This window comes from Phyllostomus discolor, chromosome 4 (genome assembly GCF_004126475.2).
Source record: "Phyllostomus discolor isolate MPI-MPIP mPhyDis1 chromosome 4, mPhyDis1.pri.v3, whole genome shotgun sequence".
Taxonomy (NCBI): domain Eukaryota; kingdom Metazoa; phylum Chordata; class Mammalia; order Chiroptera; family Phyllostomidae; genus Phyllostomus; species Phyllostomus discolor.
In genome coordinates this window covers 145,542,334-145,559,564 of record NC_040906.2, presented here as the reverse complement: position 1 = coordinate 145,559,564, position 17,231 = coordinate 145,542,334, and the positions used below count along the sequence as shown (strand labels likewise).

Sequence of the window (17,231 nt, the reverse complement as noted above, 5' to 3'; positions counted from 1 at the left end):
AGGATCTCTTAGAAAATAGGACTTAGTATTTCTTTTGAGATCCCATAGATAAGAATGACTGTCAGAATTGAAGATATTAAATAAGATTAGTATCTTATAATTCCTTATAAATGAAAGCTTCTGAGTCTTTTATTATTTATTGTTTACCAAAGGTCAGGACAGTGCAATAGCGTAGATTCACATGATCCCTAACAAATAGGTTAATTTGCATTTTTAATGAAAGGGAGCTTTTTAGTCAAGGTTTTTTGTTTTGTATAGTTAATGGAATTCATTTTAATCAGCCCTTCCCCCTTGATTTAAATTTAGGTTATCATTAGGCATTCTAGACTTTTTCTAGTTAATGTCACCACATGTTTAAACAAATGGGATATTATACCAATTTTAAAAAATCTTTGTAAATTTTACATTTAAAAGGTGACAACTTGTTTTCTGCAGATTCCCGCAATGGCTAGAAGAGTCATTACACCATATCAAGATGGACCAGATATTAGCTATTTGGAACTACTGGAAGATGGAGATATTTTTTTGAAAGAGGAAATAAATAATGAACAAAATTACTCGTAAGCTGTTTCCTATTTTCTTCTTTCCTTCCTCTCTTCTTCCTCTCTGCCTCGCCTGCCCATCCCAGAGCCTGGACACTTTTATAATGATATTGAAAGAAAAGAATTGAGAAACATGACATAAAATGTATGTATTTATGCTCATTCTTAGACTTGATATAGAACAAAGTAAATGAATAATTTATATTTGCAGAATGGGGGAAAAGGTACAGGGAGTAAGAAGCATAATTGGTAGGTACAGAATAGACAGGGGGAAGTTAAGAATAGTATAGAAAATGGAGAAGCCAAAGAACTTGTATGTACAACCCATGAACATGAACTAAGGGGAGGGAATGCTGGAGGGAGGCAACCCCCTCCAGGGTAGAGGGGGATAAAGGAGAGGGAGAAAATGGGACAACTGTAATAGTATAATCAATAAAATATACTAAATAAAACAAAACAAAATTACATATAAATATGAAAGGAATATAGCCTTCAGGCTATGCTTGTTGGGTAGAATTAGTGCATTTATCTTTATTTTTTGTCATTTATTTTTAAAATTATATTTTATTGATTATGCTATTATAATTGTCCTGAATTTTCCTCCTTTGTACCATTCTACCCAGCAGCCCCCACTCCCTCAGGCAATCCCCTGCCAAGGTTCATGTTCATGGGTCCTGTGTTTAAGTTCTTCGGCTACTCCATTTCCTATACTGTACTTTACATCCCTGTGGCTATCTGTAACTACCTGTTTGTACTTCTTAATCCACTTACATCCTCACCCTCCCCCACACCCCCCTCCCATCTCGCGGCCAGCAAAATGCTCTTTGTATCCATGATTCTGTCTCTGTTCTTGTTTGCTTAGTTTGTATTTCAGATTCAACTGTTGATAGATTTGTATTTTTTGTCATTTTATTGTTCAGAATTGATCTTCTTTTGCTTAAATAAGTCCTTTAACATTTCATATACTGATGGTTTGGTGATGATGAACTCCTTTAGATTTTTCTTGTCTAGGAAACTATTTATCTGCCCTTTGATTTTATATGATAATTTTCTGGGTAGAGCAGTCTTGGCTGTAGGTCCCTGTTTTTCATGACTTTGAATATTTCTGCCAATCCCTTATAGCCTGCAAAGTTTCTTTTGAGAAATCAGCTGATAATCTTATGGGAACTCCCCTGTAAGTAACTAACTTCTTTTCTCTTGTTGCTATTAAGATTCTTTATCTTTAACCTTTGCATTTTAATTATCATGTGTCTTGGAGTGGGCCTCTTTGCATGCATCTTGTTTTGGACTCTGTGCTTCCTGGACTTGCATGTCTATTTCCTTCACCAAATTAGGGAAGTTTTCTTTCATTTTCTTTTCAAATAGATTTCCAATATCTTGTTCTTTGTCTTCTCCTTCTGGCACCCCTATGATATGAATGTTGGATGTCTTGAAGTTGTCCCAGAGGCTGTTTATACTACCCTCATTTTGGGTTTTTTTTCTTCCTGTTGTTCTGATTGGTTGTTTTTTGCTTATGTTCCAAATCAGTGATTTGATTCTCAGCTTTATCCACTCTACCATTGTTTCCCTGTAAATTGCTCTTTATTTCAATTAGTGTATCATTCATTTCTGACTGGATCTTTTTTATGCTGCTGAGGTCCTCACTAATTGGTGTTTTGAACTCTGCATCTGATAGATTGCTTATCTCCATTTCGTTTAGTTCTTTTTCTGGAGTTTTGATCTGTTCTTTCATTTGGGCCTGTTTCTTTGTCTCCTCATTTTGGCAGCCTCCCTGTGTTTGTTTCTATGTATTAGATAGAACTGCTTTGACTCCTTGTCTTGGTAGTGTGGCCTAATGTCGTAGGTATCTTGTAGAATCCAGCAACATGGCCTCTCCTATCACCCAAGCTGGGTGTACCCTTTGTGTGGGCTGAGTACACCCTTCTCTTGGAGTTGAGCTTTGGTTGCTGTTGGCAGATCAATGGGAGGGATTTACACAGGCCAGTCAGCTCCAAGGACTGGCTCTGATCAGTGACTACCAACCTCCATCCTCTGTGGAGGATCAGTTGTGCAGGGGCAGGGTTGTGGTACTGTGAAATGGTCTGTAACTATCCACTAGGTGCACTGGCTTTGGGGTTTCCTGGGTGGTGCAGGCCATAGTCAGCCCCCTCCTGTGTTATCCTAGGGCCACTGTGCCTGAGCTATATAGTAATCTGAGATGACTGCTGCTAGTGCTGGGCTTAGAGATTCCCAGGCAAAGCCAAGCTGTGAATCTAGGCTGGTGGCTGCTAGTGCTGGGCCTCACTAAGGATAGCTGTTGCTTGTTTGAAAGGATTTAGGAAGTAGTGCATCATGAGCCAAGACCAACCATATGGAAAAGCAGCTAGGGTAGGCCCATAAGTTGGGTAGAGCAGAGTCTCTGGGGATCTCCAAGGCTGGCCAAACAGTGTTAGCCAGGTTGATGGAGTCTCAGACATGACATCTGCTTGTAGGCTTAGTGGCTCTGTGGAGAAGGGATTATAGAAGGGACAATGGCCTCTGCTCACCTTGATGCCAGACACCTCAGTTTCTTCCTGTATGCCACTGATGCCTTTCAAGCTGCTACTCTGGTGCTGGAGTTCAGAGGGATTGAGTCTGAATGGGTGAGTTGGTGTGTGGGTTCTTTAAGAGGAACCTCTTGGGGCTCCAGAAGTTTCTTCCACCGACTGAGTCCTTCCTGCTGTTTGCAGCCAGAAGTTATGAGGACTTATCTTTCTGGCACTGGTACCTTAGGCTGGGAGGCCTGGTGTGGGGCTTGGTCTCCTCACTCCTGAGTTATCCCTCCTGAATTTTTATCCATTACATGCAGGAATGGGACCAGCCCATTCCATGTCTGTGTCCCTCCTACCAGTCCCGATGGATGTGATTTCTTTAATTCTATAGTTGTCATACTTGCTTTCAACTTGATCTCAGATGGTTCTGAATAATTGTTCTATTTTTACTTGTAATTTTGTTTGGGTATACAAAGAAGGGAGCCGTGTCTGTCTGTGCCGCCATCTTGATCGGGAGTCCATATTTATCTTAACTACTTTCCTAAACTCTGCTGAGGTTAAAGAAATAAAAAAAGCATAATGAGCTAAGGCCCAAAGAAGAAGAAAGGGGAAGACAGCAGTCAGGAAATACTGTTCATTTTGGAAACTAGAAAGAGGTTTCCTAGCATTTAATGACTTAAAATAGGAAAACACTAAAAGAATTCTGGAAAGTCTTAAGAAATTAGAGGAATCAGGTTTATGAAGACCAAAGTGGGTGGTTGGATTTGGAAAAGAGCATTTCCTTTTTTTGAACCCTATGCAACCAAGTGATTGACTATCCTCCACCTTGGTATGAAGATTAGAGATTTGCCCTCTGGAGAGGATAAACTAGAGGAGAGCATTGAGCCACTTCTAGATTTTTTTTTCCATAGAGAACTTGACTGGTTTAAGAGATATGGCCTACCATGACTAACATTTAGGAGCTCTCCAACAAGTATCCCAGGTTCTAGGCATATCCTTGTAGTGGGGCCAACCATTTGACAAGCCCTCTTAGATTCCAGTTCATGTTTTAGTTGTTCCAGTTCATGACTCACTTATCAACTGTTAGTAGAATTACTTCTACTTGGTAAATGACTTGTTAAAATCTTTGGTTTGGTTGTTTAAGTCATTTACTATATATATGTGGTGTGTGCATTTGTGTAGTAGCGTACTCTGTAGCTCACTAAAAAATGTCTTGAGTTCCAGATAAATTCTTTTTTTAATCCTTTTTCTAGCATTTGGTAGCATTTGGGATACTTGGAAGGTTATAGGTATCTGACTTAGATGTATGCTGTTATTGTATTAAAAATTTATAATAAAATTGTTAGCGTTGACAAATGTTATCCTTTGCAAAATAATAGTATTCACAGCTGACCTGTATAACTATTGATGAATTATATAGTAAGTAATTCTTAGTAAAAAAAGGGGTTAGTTGTAGTTCTCATAGGTAATTTTATTTTCCTTTCCTGATTAATAATACTTAATTTAGGGAGTTAAGCATTCCCTGAAATGCTTTAAAAGTTATCAGCAAATATTTCTCATTCAAGATTATAGTTTATAATAGCTTTCGTGTGAACATGTGTAGTATATTACTTTTCAAAGGATTTCTTGTAACCATTTTGTTTCTGACTTTTACAAAAATTCCACTGTAAGGACAGGTTGTAGTATCGCACTGTGAAATTGAGTAATTTGCTCCAGACCACATAGATAAATGTGACTACAGCATGCGTATCCACATGTTATCTCAACATACATAGTTCTTTTATTTTTTAAAAATGACTTTTATGTGTGCTCTTTCCTAGGGAAAGTATGTTCAAGAAGGCAAGAACAAAAGCAAAAAAGAAGCCACGTAAGCGTTCAGATAGTTCTGGAGGTTATAACCTTTCAGATATTATTCAGAGCCTACCATCTACAGGTTAGTGGAAAGTGTTTTAGGATAGGTTTGTGGATCTGATCTTTCATGTCTTAATCATTATCTAATTCATTTAATTCGTACTAAATACTATTATATGCTGTCTGCTGGGGCTGGTGAAAGAAAATTGTCTTGGGGGCTACAGAAAATGATAGTACTTGTAATAAATACTCTGAAGTTTGCTGTGGAACAAGCAAACTAATCTGAGAAGCTTGATAGGAAGTGTCTCTTAGAGGAAAGTGATACCGGAGCTGGATCTTGAAGAATAAAGAGAAGTTAGTAAAAAAAAAAAAAAAAAAAAAAAAGAAGGAGGCAGATAGACCTACTTAGGGAAGGGGATAATTTGTTCCCAAGCCTCCAGGCAATAGAAAGAACTGCACGTTTCTTTTGCATGTAGTTGAGCATTGCCTGGCCGTGTAAGGTGTGTGCAGATAGGAAGGAGATAGGTTAGAGAGGGTTGTATTTTGGAGGGTATTGCATGTCAAACTGAGGTATTTGGATTTTATTCTGAAGGCTGTTGTTAGCTTTGGATGGGTTTTTAAGGAATATGTGACTGGATAAGATTTATGTTTTTAGAGAGACCACTCTGTCCAGTGGCATGCAAAGTTAGTGGAGGTAGGCAGAATATGACAGAATGTTATCATGTGGATTCAGTTCATATATATCAGTGCTCTGAGGGAGATGTCAAGTGAGATGCTATTCATGTGCATGAGGAGGTATATAATCCATAGTAGAAAGCAACATATTTTCTATCTAGGTATTATATTAGCCTGTTTGAAAGTACAGGTTATGTAGTTTTTCTGCAATTTTTTCCTTGTTTTTTATTTTGAAAATATTTAACTTACTGAAAAAATGGAAGAAAAATACCATAACACCTTATATCCTTATACTTCGTCCACATTGTTGTTTACCTCTTACCACATTTGCTTTTTCTTGCCGTCTTTCTGTTCCATGCTCTCTTCCCTCATCCTCCAACACTCTGCACACACACTTTAAAAAACCAGTTCATTCACTTGGAAGTAAACTGTAGATGTGACATTTCCCCCTAAACTTTTATGTGAATGTCCTGAGAATAAGGATATTCTACACAACCAGAAGACCATGATCACATCTAAGGGAATTACATTAATTCATTATTATTATTATTATTATTATTATCTAGAGATACGGTTTATATCCAGATTTCCTTAATTGTCTAAAAATGTTTTTGTAACTTTTTTTGTTTTAGCTTTTTAAAAAATCTGGTATCCTATCAAGGTTGATTTTGCATTTTCTTATTAAAATCTCTTTATCTTTTTAAATTATATTTTATTGTTTATACTATTACAGTTGTCCCAATTTATCCTCCTTGTCCCCTCCACCCAGCCCCACCCCCCTCAGGCTATCCCCACACCATTGTTTATGGGTCATGCATGTATATTCTTTGGCTACTCTATTCCCTATGCTGTACTTTACATCCCCATGAGTATTCTGTGACTGCTGATTTGTACTTCTTAATCCCTTCACCTTTTTAATGTTAATATCTTTTAACTAAGATTAGCTCTCCTGAAGTCATTTTGTTTTGGAAAGATCAGGCCAAGGGAATTACAGTGTCCCACATTCCAGGCTCATCTGATTTGATTCAGATTAAATTATCTAAATCTTTGATTTCTTTAGACAGAAATATGAACTGACTATAAAATAGCGACATTACAGTATGGCTTTCGGAAACGATAGGTGTATCTATAGCAGTAAGATACAACCTGATAAAATTTCTATCAGCATATTTTCAGTCAACCTTGTACAGGTAACTTTGAAAAATACAACTGCACATTGTTTTGTGTTCCTGTGGGAAATAAATAGCTGCAATTCAGGGCAAAGAAATAATATCTTTTGTTTTTAATAAAATACTACAAATGAGTGACTTGACATGCTTGATGAAGCTCAAAGCAATAAATAATGTAAGAACAGTTATTTTAGATAACAAAAGATGTAAAAAGATAAGCAGTGAAGAATGGTTTCCCAGTTACCAAATTCTTCTCCTGATTTCTGTTTTAGGACTTAAAATTTTTTGTTTGTGATTTTGTGCTCTCTGTATTGTATGAATTACCTCTAGTTCTTAGAAGAAGGCATGGGTGGGTTGATGATAGGATGAAAGAATGTATAGACAGACAGTTTTGAGACTTGATTTTCCAGTCACCTTAAAATACTTACGGAAAAGTAGATACTGTCTTTGTTTTAAATAATGTTATTGTTAGCACATGTGTTAGTCATAGCATTTCAGAGCTGGAAGAGACATTAGTAATGAACTAATTTATATCCCTTTTTGTAAGTTAAGGGTATGGGCTTAGAAAACTTATGTGATTTGAGGTAGTGACCAACAGAAATAGATTTATATTCTGATCACAGTTTTATATTATTCCTGCTGTACCACTCTTTATGTGGCCAAATCAGATAATGATTGAAAGGTCACATTTAATTGGGGACCTAAAAAATGTATTTTGGAAGAAAATTTGAGTATGAGGCAAATTTCATCAAGATAATTTGTAAAGGTTTAACATTTATTTGAGTTTATCTTTAAAATTAGACAGAAGACATTCTGTGGAAAATACTTTTTTTTACCCAAAATAATTGTTAGCTACTTTAATCATCCTCTTTATTAGATTTATTTCTGATTGACTTTTGGTAGCATTTCAGTATTAATTATGGTCTTTTAGATAAAAGTTTGCCTCTCTTAAAAATATTATGGTGGAAAAAGTTTGAATGTTATTTCCAAACTCCATTTTAGTAATGATTGCCACAAAAGAGGTATATTATCTTGTCAAGGTGATTCACTTTAAAAAGAATAACACTTATTTGAATATATAAGAGGTAATATCTCTTGTTTTTAAATCAGTTGTACAGTTTTTAGTTATAGTCCATATAACATGTTTATTTTGCTACTTCATTTAGATTGAACTAAATTTTCAGTATGTGAAAATAAACACGTTTACTTTTTATTCTGTTTGTATTTGAAATGATTCTAATCTGCTAATGAATCTGGATACTAGGCGTGGCAGGGAGACAAGTATTTAGCCTTCTTAGGAGGAGAAATGGTGTTTTCATAACTACTCTGATGCTTTAGGTGATGATGAACTAATAAAAATAGTTCTTAATCCACAATTTTTTTCTTTGGCAGAAGGAGGAAACCTAATATAGAACACAGTTGACTTCAGCAGTCTCTGCTACTGGGCCAGTCTGCTAGCTAGATGAGAAGTGCTCCTCCCACACAGTCTGCCTCTGTGTGGGTGCAGAGACCTCTGTACAGAGAGACAGATGTGAACGGGAAAGGGCAGGGGTCTAGAGTTTATTTCATCTTCCTCTTCATTTTTATGTGGAAAATAAATTTCTGAATTGCTTTTTCAAGCAGATCCCAAAGAACTGTGTTCTTGGGATCATTTCATAATTGGTATATAATTGAAACTTGTTTTAAGTCTAGATTTTAAATCTTCATGTCAGTTTTCATTTCAACTGATTTCTTCATTTAGCTTGAATTATTAAGAGTTTGGTATAGTGACTGTAATTTAAATATTAAGTCTGGATAAATGGAAGTCTTTGGCTTTATTTGGTTTATTGAATGTGATACATGTATGTTTAATGTACATATATTTAACTACATATTTTTTAAATTTACGTTTTAGGATTATTAAAGTCTGATAAGACCAATTCCGTGGAATCTCTTCTGGAACTGATGACATCAGACTCTGAAGGAAGCTATGTGGGAGTGGGTAGTCCTAGAGATTTACCATCCCCTGATTTCACAACAGGATTTCATTCAGATAAGATTGAGGTTTGTTTTTACTCGTCTATTAGTGTACTTTTTTCTTAACTTCAAATTAAAGTTTATAGACAGTTTATCTTTCATTTTATGTTATTTTTACTTTAAAACACTGCCCTGGCTGGTTTATAATAAAATATAATTGATATAATACATGTAGTAAGTTTTTTAAAATTTGTATGTTTCTAGTTTTAAAGATTTTCATATTTTAGTTTATTTTATTCATTATCCTATTACAGTTGTCCCAGTTTTCCCCCCTTTGTCCCCCTCTGCCTAGTATGCCTTTCCTTCCTTCCAGCAATCCTCCCCGCCCCTTAGTTCATGTCCATGGGTTGTGCATATAAGTTCTTTGGTTTCTCCATTTCCTATACTATTCTTAATGTCCCCCTATTTTGTACTTACCAATTATGCTTCTTAATCCATGGACGTTTTCCCCCATTTTCCCCCTTACCCCTTCCAGCTGATAACCCTCTGTGTAATCTCCATTTCTGTGATTCTATTCCTGTTCTGGTTGTTTGCTTAGATTGTTTTTGTTTTTAAGGTTCAGTTGTTGATAGTTGTGACCTTGTCGTTTTAATGGTCATAGTTTTGATCTTCTTTTTCTTAAATAAGTCCCATTAACATTTCATGTAATAATGTCTTGGTGATGATGAATTCCTTTAGCTTTACCTTGTCTGGGAAGCACTTTAGCTACCCTTCCATTCTAAATGAGGGGCTTTGCTGGATAGAATAATCTTAGCTATAGGTCCTTGCTTTTCATCACTTTGAATTCTTCTTGTCAGTCCCTTCTTGCCTACAAAGTTCCTTTTGAGAAATCAGCTGATAGTCTTATGGGAACTCCTTTATAGGTAACTCTCTGCTTTTCTCTTGCTGCTTTAAGGTTCTCTCTTTATCTTTAACCTTTGTCATTTTAATTATGATGTGTCTTGTTGTGGACCTCTTTGGAACCAACTTGTTTGGAACTCTCTGTGTTTCCTGGACTTGTATGTCTATTTCCTTCACCAAATTAAGGAAGTTTTCTTTTATTATTTTTTCAAAAAGGTTTTCAATTTCTTGTTCTTCCTCTTCTGTTTCTGGTATACCTGGGATTTGGATGTTGGTACATTTAAAGTTGTCACAGAAGTTCCTAAGCCTATCCTCATTTTTTTTTTTGAATTCTTGTTTCTTCATTCTGTTCTGGTTAAATATTTCTTTCTTTTGTTCCAAATCATTGATTTGAGTCCCGGTTTCCTTCCATTCACTATTGGTTCCCTGTATATTTTTATTTCACTTTGTGTATCCTTCATTTCTTCCTTTATTTTGTAGCCATACTCAAGTGAGTTCTCTGAGCATCCTAATCACCAGTGTTTTGAACTCTGCTTTTGATAGGTTGGCTATCTCCATTTTACTTAATTCTTTTTCTGGAGTTTTGTTCTGTTCTTTCATTTGGGCCATATTTCTTTGCCTTCTCACTTTGGCAGCCTCTCTGTGTTTGATTCTGTGTTAGGTAGAGCTGCTTTGACTCCCTAGCTTAGTAGCGTGGCCTATGTAGAAAAGGTACGTCTAAATTTTTGGAGCTGATTTTTGGGTAATTGCCAGGGTGGGGCAATCTGCTTCACCATTTGTGTCTCTCTGTTGGGGTTGGAGGGTGGGACTCAGAGATGGGACTGTGCTGCTGCCTTTCCTCTGGAGGCCTTCCTCACACTCGTCCGCTTCAGTCACCTCACCCACCTACCATATGCGATTGGTTCCACTCCAGCTGCTGCAGTAGGGTTTGCATATATTCTAAGCTTGTGTGGGCCCTTTAAGAGGCAAAAAGCCCCCAGTTTCTTCCATTGCCCCAACCCCTACTAGTTTTTACAGCAAGAGGTAATGGGAGTTTATTTTCCCAGTGCTGGAAGCCTGGGCTATGCAGTCTGCTTTGGGGCTAGATCACTCGCTAGCAAGGTATCCCTCTTGAGTTTTATCTACCGCATGTGAATGTGGGTCCATCCTTTCTGCCGTGACTACTGTCACCGCTTCTCCATGCCATACCACCTCTGTATCCCCCTCTGTGACTCTGCCCCTCTTAGCCTTCTGAATGAATGTGCTGCTTTAAATCATTGGTTGTCGGACTTCCACAGAGCTCAGTTTTCTGGTGGTTCTGGTATTTCTTGTTTTTGAGATCAAGTTGTAATTCTATCCCTGTGCAAGGAGATGAAGCATGTCTACCTACACCTTCCTCTTGACCTGAAGTTAGTTTTAAAGATTTTAATGGCAGTTTGAACACTGTATGATGTTTTATTTCTAATCTTTCTCCAACTAAAATTCATATTTATGTAAAATATAGGAATACTGTATAGATATATTAGAGAATATATTTATAGCTAAATTACTTGAAAATTATTTTGGGTAATATCAGTTAACACCTATATATTGTCAAAGGAAAATTATTTTGAAAGTAAGCCTAATTTCAATTCTGCAGTCTCTTTTTCTCCATGGTGTTAATTGAAGCAATATAATCTGGAATGGAGTTCTAATCTAGCACAGTTCACATAAAGATTCAGAACTCCTAGTCTGTTCAAGTCTGGGAGGCCATTTTTTAAGACATTTCTTGTTTGATTCCATGATTGTGAATCTATGGGAAAGGAAAATGTTGAGCTTATTAGATACAAAGTCATTTTTTTCTAACCTCTGTACATACTCAGAACATTAGAACCAGAAATTTCTAAAACAGTGGGAGATTTACCCTTTCTTAGAATCTTTTAGGCCTCAAGGATTTCATTTATTTATTTATTTATTTATGATTTTTTCCCCCCCTGGCCCATGTGGCTCAGTTGGTGGAAGCATCCTCCTGTAACTGTAAGGTTGTGGGCTGACTTTTCAGTCAGGGCACATACCTGGTTTGCAGGTTCAATCCCTCCCATAGATCTGGGCGCATGGGAGGCAACCAATCAGTCTCTCTCTCTCATGTTGATATTTCTCTCCTTTCCTCTCTCCCTGTGGAATAAAAAATGTCCTCAGGTGAGGATCAAAATAATAATAATAAAAATAAATAAATGTTTTTTTTTAAATGTAAGATAGAAATTGTGGGGGTAATTCGTATGAATACTAGGATTGGTCTGGAGTACAGTTGAGGTATGAAGGAAGGTTGAAGGTATGCTGTAAATATCTGGCAAGAATAGAAGAATCTTATATGGCAGTAGAAATACCATTTTAATAACTTCAATTTTGATAGTAGCAATAGTTTTAGGGTCTTTTTTGAAGTGTCAATATTATGTGAGTTTAATTTTATCAGTATTTCAATACATTCAGAGTGAATTATACATTTTTACTAAACTTCCATTTTGTCTGGTATTAAAATCTTGGACTTTCATTTTGAAGTTACTGCTTTATATGTTACTGGAACAACTTATATTTATTTACATTTTTGTTTAGTACTATGTAAATAGGGATTTAATATGCAAACTTATTTCCCTAAAAGTAATTTCTAAAGCTCAAAATAATTGAGTTATAGTCGCTGAACCAGTTTGAGAACTGGCTAAGGCACTAAACTCTGTAGAACTGAATTAGAAGTGCTAGATGATAGTTGTCATATGTATGGCTTTACGCTTTAACATTTCAGTACCAACTTGTGTTAGCTACTCTAGGTGCTTCTTCTTTTGTTCACATTTTAAATGTTATTTTTTTTACCCTCAGGGGAAAATGAAACCATATGTTAATGGCACACCTCCTGCGTATTTCAGAGAAGATTTAAAACCATGGGAAAAATCACCAATACTTAAAATTTCTGCTGCACAACCCATTCCGAGTAACAGAATTGATAATTCAAACTCTTGTAGTTGGGTTGCTGGCTCTCTCAGGTAGGATATTCATTTTGGGCCATACCTGTTAGTCTGAAAAAATATCACTCATTTTTAGTCAAATGAATATTTTTAATGAAGCACATTTAAAAATTCTAATACAGATTTATAATATGATACACAGAAAATTGCCTAAAAGCATACCAAGTACTAACTGGCTAAAATAAGCTCTTTTTTTATTGTCAGATAAAATTTAATTGCCTTTGTATTGTCATCAGTGAATACTAGTAAATACTGTCACACAAATATAATGACTTTGTATCAGCTCTTTTTGGGGAGGGATAGTATATATTAGTTAAAAATATCACCCACGAAGACCATTTTGTCATTTTTAGGCTTACTTTATCTTTTTTTTTTTTTCAGCACATTAAAGGGGTATTTAAGATCGCATGAACTGTATTGTTATTCACAGTTAATTTTCAAAGGATATTTATCTAATTTTATACTGTGCTTTTAACTTAAACTGTATTTTATTTATATTTTTTATTTAGAAGTCAGTTTTTAAAACTGAAGGAGTAGATAGATATAATTAAAATGCAGTATTTTTTTTCAGTGTTTATTGAGCTTTTGTTTCATCTTTATATACCTACTGTGGTTTATAATATTCTAAAACTTTTAATTGACTTACAATTACATTATTTGGATTTGTGTCATTGTTTTGAAACATACTGTATTTTGCATAGTTGGAATGAAGATTTATTTTGTCCCAGTGTTTGTTGCTTCATGGTCTAAAGGTAGTTTGAAATTTAGTCTCAAATTTTTTTGTCTAAATAAATATTCGTGAGAACACCTAGCATTTTCTAATCACTATTGTTAGACTATTTTAAAAACATGTTTTAATAATACCTTGGGGTAAAGTCAGAAAAATAGATTGGCTATTTCTAAAGATTGTAGGATTTTTTTCTCCTTATGGTGTAACTCTCATTATGGTAGGTCTCTAATATTGTTGAGCATCCCCAAGCTTTTCATTAAATGTTTTTTCTTAGCATTAGACAGCAGTAAGAATTTTGTTTGTTAAAAATAAAAGGAAAGATGTAATTTTTAAGTTTCATTGGTCTTGAAGAATAAGAATTTAGATAGAACTTTGAGTCCATCTATCTGAGTTAGGTAAGTCATGAGTTTTTCTGTTTCTTGGCTTGTTTTTTTCTTTAAGAGTTTCAATTATATTACTTAACCATTATGAATTTGGATGCATTTTAGTAGTTATTTATGTATGTATATATGTAAAATTAGCTCTTATTCAAAATATATTTTTTAAAGTTGGCCACAGCTGATGAAACAGACCTAAATTGTCCTCTCATTATAAATCTTGTATGTAATTTACAGTTTCAGTGAAGTTTTGAGTAGGGCTTTATGGATAAATGAATGCATTGTAAAGTAACTTTTATATCTTTTAGTCCTGCCAGCCCTCCTGTCATGAATCTCAGAACAATCATGCAAATTGAAGAAAATAGACAAAAATGTGGAGCAACACCAAAGACAAATTTGGGGTTAGTTTGAAAAATGATAAAAAAAGGAGAGAGCATGTTGTGTTGTAGTTCTGCCCTAAAGAATTGGAAATACCTACTTTACCTTTCCTATTATTTTTCTGCATTTTATGATCAAGTTAATTATAAGCTATTTTCTAGGTAGTTCAGCCTCCATAACATATTTTCTAATAATGAGCTAAAGACTTAGTTAGGTTGATAGTCCAGCTCTTGTGGAATACAGTATTTAATGCCAGAAATTTGCCTTTAAAATGATCATTGTGGACTAGTTCTGATGCATGTGTATTAATAAGTAGGAGACTCACTTGATCACTGATAGTATAAACTGATATCACTGTTGAAACTTTGTGGCCATTTTGATTCAACAATAGTAAAACCATATCAAATAAATAGAAAATTACCTGTAAACTTCATTAAGCAGAAATTAATGTTAATTGGTTTCATTCAATTTCTAACAAAATGATTTCTTACGGAATTAAACTTTCTCAGAGGTAGTGAAACTAATTGGTTTAATTTAACTTAATTTCTAGCAAAGTGATTTCTTCTGGAGTTAAGCTTTCTCAGAAGCAACGGAAATTGATTGCAATGACTACCAAAGAAAGTAATTCAGGAATGAACAACATGGAAACAGGTTTAACTATTCTTCCAAAAACCTCAAAACCAGCACATGCATGGTATGGTCTGATTTTTAATAAAATAAACATAGATCTGTGCCTTATTAGCTTTTAAGGTAGTTCTTGGCTTTTAGATCTTATTTTCCCATCTTTTCAAATATTTCATTTTCTTCTTTGTTTTTAGTTTAAAAATGTTCCTCAGGAAATAAACCCAACTTTCTTTTTGTTTTGACAAGTATATTGTGGTTTTCAAATTTTTCATGTGTAGCTATATTATTTTTGGTATTTTAATTAGTGTTTATAGAGAAAGCATTTTAAAAGAGCTTTTTTTTTCATTTTCTATAATAAATATGCAGGGGTGGGCAAAAGTAGATTAAAAGTTATAAGTACATAAAACACAGTTTATTCATATATTATTATTTATTTATTAATTATTGTATTATTTGAGCCCTTATGGGATTGCACCTAAGCGCATTGTGCCACTATGACATTCTTTTGAGTTAATAAAAAACTGTTGTAATAATCATAATATGCATGTCTTTTTTCATATGAGTAACTATAAGCCTACTTTTGCCAACAAATGCCTGTATATTATGGAAAAATATGATAAAAGCACTTTTTACTATCTTAATTTGTCTTTCTGTGTGCATCGTGGATATCTTTACATTTTTATAATCAGAGATTGTCATTGTTTCTTTTTAAAGCAGAACCATTTATATAATAGTATATATAGTATAATAGTATATAATAGTATATAATAGTATATTATATAAATTTTCTCCATTAGAATTTACCCATAATGGCAGCATTAATAGGAGTAATCTTCCAGAAAATCAGACAGCAATTTTGAGATGTGCAAAATATGTTGTATTTCCTGTTCCTCTCTAATTCTTCCTTTTCTTTGTGACTGATATAATAATTGGCAATCAATACTAGAACAAAACTACCAGGGTGGTACAGAGGGCAAGAAGGACATCATTAGAACCTTGTTTCTTATAAGCATTGAATAGAATCTTGGAAGCTACTGTAGGATTGGGGGAATCCCTTCACTGCTTCCAATGCCACATTTTTCTCTTTGTAAGAGGAAATATTTTTCCCAATTAAAGTGTTAATTTTTTTGAGAGAATGACAATTCATTTTATTTTGAGTGCCACCAATCAGATTAAATCAGTGTCTTTTAGCCACTAGTAGATCTAAAGCATGATAACAGAAAAACATACAAGAGGTGGGAAAACCCAAGTAAAAAAGAAAAGAATATGTAAGACTTTAGAGAATGGGTTTAGTAGAATGTTTTATTTGTATTAGTTTTGTACCTTCTACATGGGAGGCAGTGTTCTTGTTTTTAGTGATAAGGCAATGTTTAAGACTGATTTGGTCTTTGCTTCATAGGGTTTACAGAATAGTTGTGTTTTCCCTAATCAAAAGAATGGAAAAGATTAAAAAAAAAACAGTTCTCAAGATACTAAATTTATGGTCATATGAGAGAATTAACTAAGCACATGAGAAAGCTTTTGGGCTTAGTGATACAGATTTAGTCATGCCATCAATCAGTTTTCTCATTTAAAAACAAAAAGTGACCAAAAAAGGAACAAACAATGATCACTCAAAGTAGGGAATCCAACTAATGGACATGCTGAATTTCTTGAGGTTGAATTTCAGCCCTAATTAAAAATTTTAAATCAAATTAAAATGCAGTCATAGTTTAAATTTGATAATATGGTAGTGCTGCAAGGCTTATAATGAAAGAAAACAGCCCCTGGCCCCAAACCTTCCCTCTTATGTCTGGTTAATTAAGATTCATGGTATCAATCATGAATGTTATTATATTTCCTTGTTTTGAATTTTTCCATTTTCTTTCCCCAGAATAACTAATTTCTTCAATTTTTCCCTTGCTTTTTATGTACTCATCACTAATTTTCCCCAAAACTCTAAAGCATAAAGCATAACTCTTACCAAAGTTATGCTTTATGCATAACTGTGGTAAAACATAACAGGTAATCTATCAATTTTGCTTGTTTTCATGGGGTTATCTTTCTTAGAGCCCTGTGGTCCCTGGTCTGAATGGGGTCTTTTCTAGGCCTGCTGAATATCTGTCATCTTGAGACTCCCCTTACCTGTCATCCAGGGAATTTCCCTTGCTTCCCTACAATGTTTGATCCCCAGTTTCCTAGATCCTGTCGGTTTTTCTTTTTTTGTTTCTTGGTTTCCTTTTGTTTTGATACAGCACAGCTCCAGTAGTTTTCTGACACAGGGTATATAGGACATATATGTATGGAGCTGTCATTATTATGAAAATGTTTTTATTTTCTTCATTCTCGACTGGTAGATTGAAGCAATTCTAAGTTGGAAATCATTTGAAGGGTTTGTTTTTTACAGCTCGAGGTTCTGAGACTTTATTTTCCCGACACTGGAACCCTGTATTGCATAGTCTGCCTCGCTCCCTACTTGTTACTCCCAGTTTATCTGCAGGTGAATGTGTGACTGCCCAGTCTGCCAGCTGCCGCCTGGCTCCTATCCTCCAGCCATTACCT

At 34.8% G+C, this 17,231-nt stretch overlaps 1 protein-coding gene across 2 annotated transcripts in view; it reads left to right on the top strand.

The window, feature by feature from the left end:
- IBTK (inhibitor of Bruton tyrosine kinase) overlaps positions 1-17,231 on the top strand; it is a 91,334-nt gene that overhangs the window by 48,098 nt on the left and 26,005 nt on the right. For both annotated transcript variants that reach the window (XM_036024391.1, XM_028508737.2), the window contains exons 20-25: positions 436-560; positions 4,873-4,985; positions 8,642-8,790; positions 12,436-12,599; positions 13,997-14,089; positions 14,617-14,760. In XM_036024391.1, the coding sequence (XP_035880284.1) occupies positions 436-560; positions 4,873-4,985; positions 8,642-8,790; positions 12,436-12,599; positions 13,997-14,089; positions 14,617-14,760 (788 nt within the window). The remainder of the gene's footprint in view (positions 1-435; positions 561-4,872; positions 4,986-8,641; positions 8,791-12,435; positions 12,600-13,996; positions 14,090-14,616; positions 14,761-17,231) is intronic.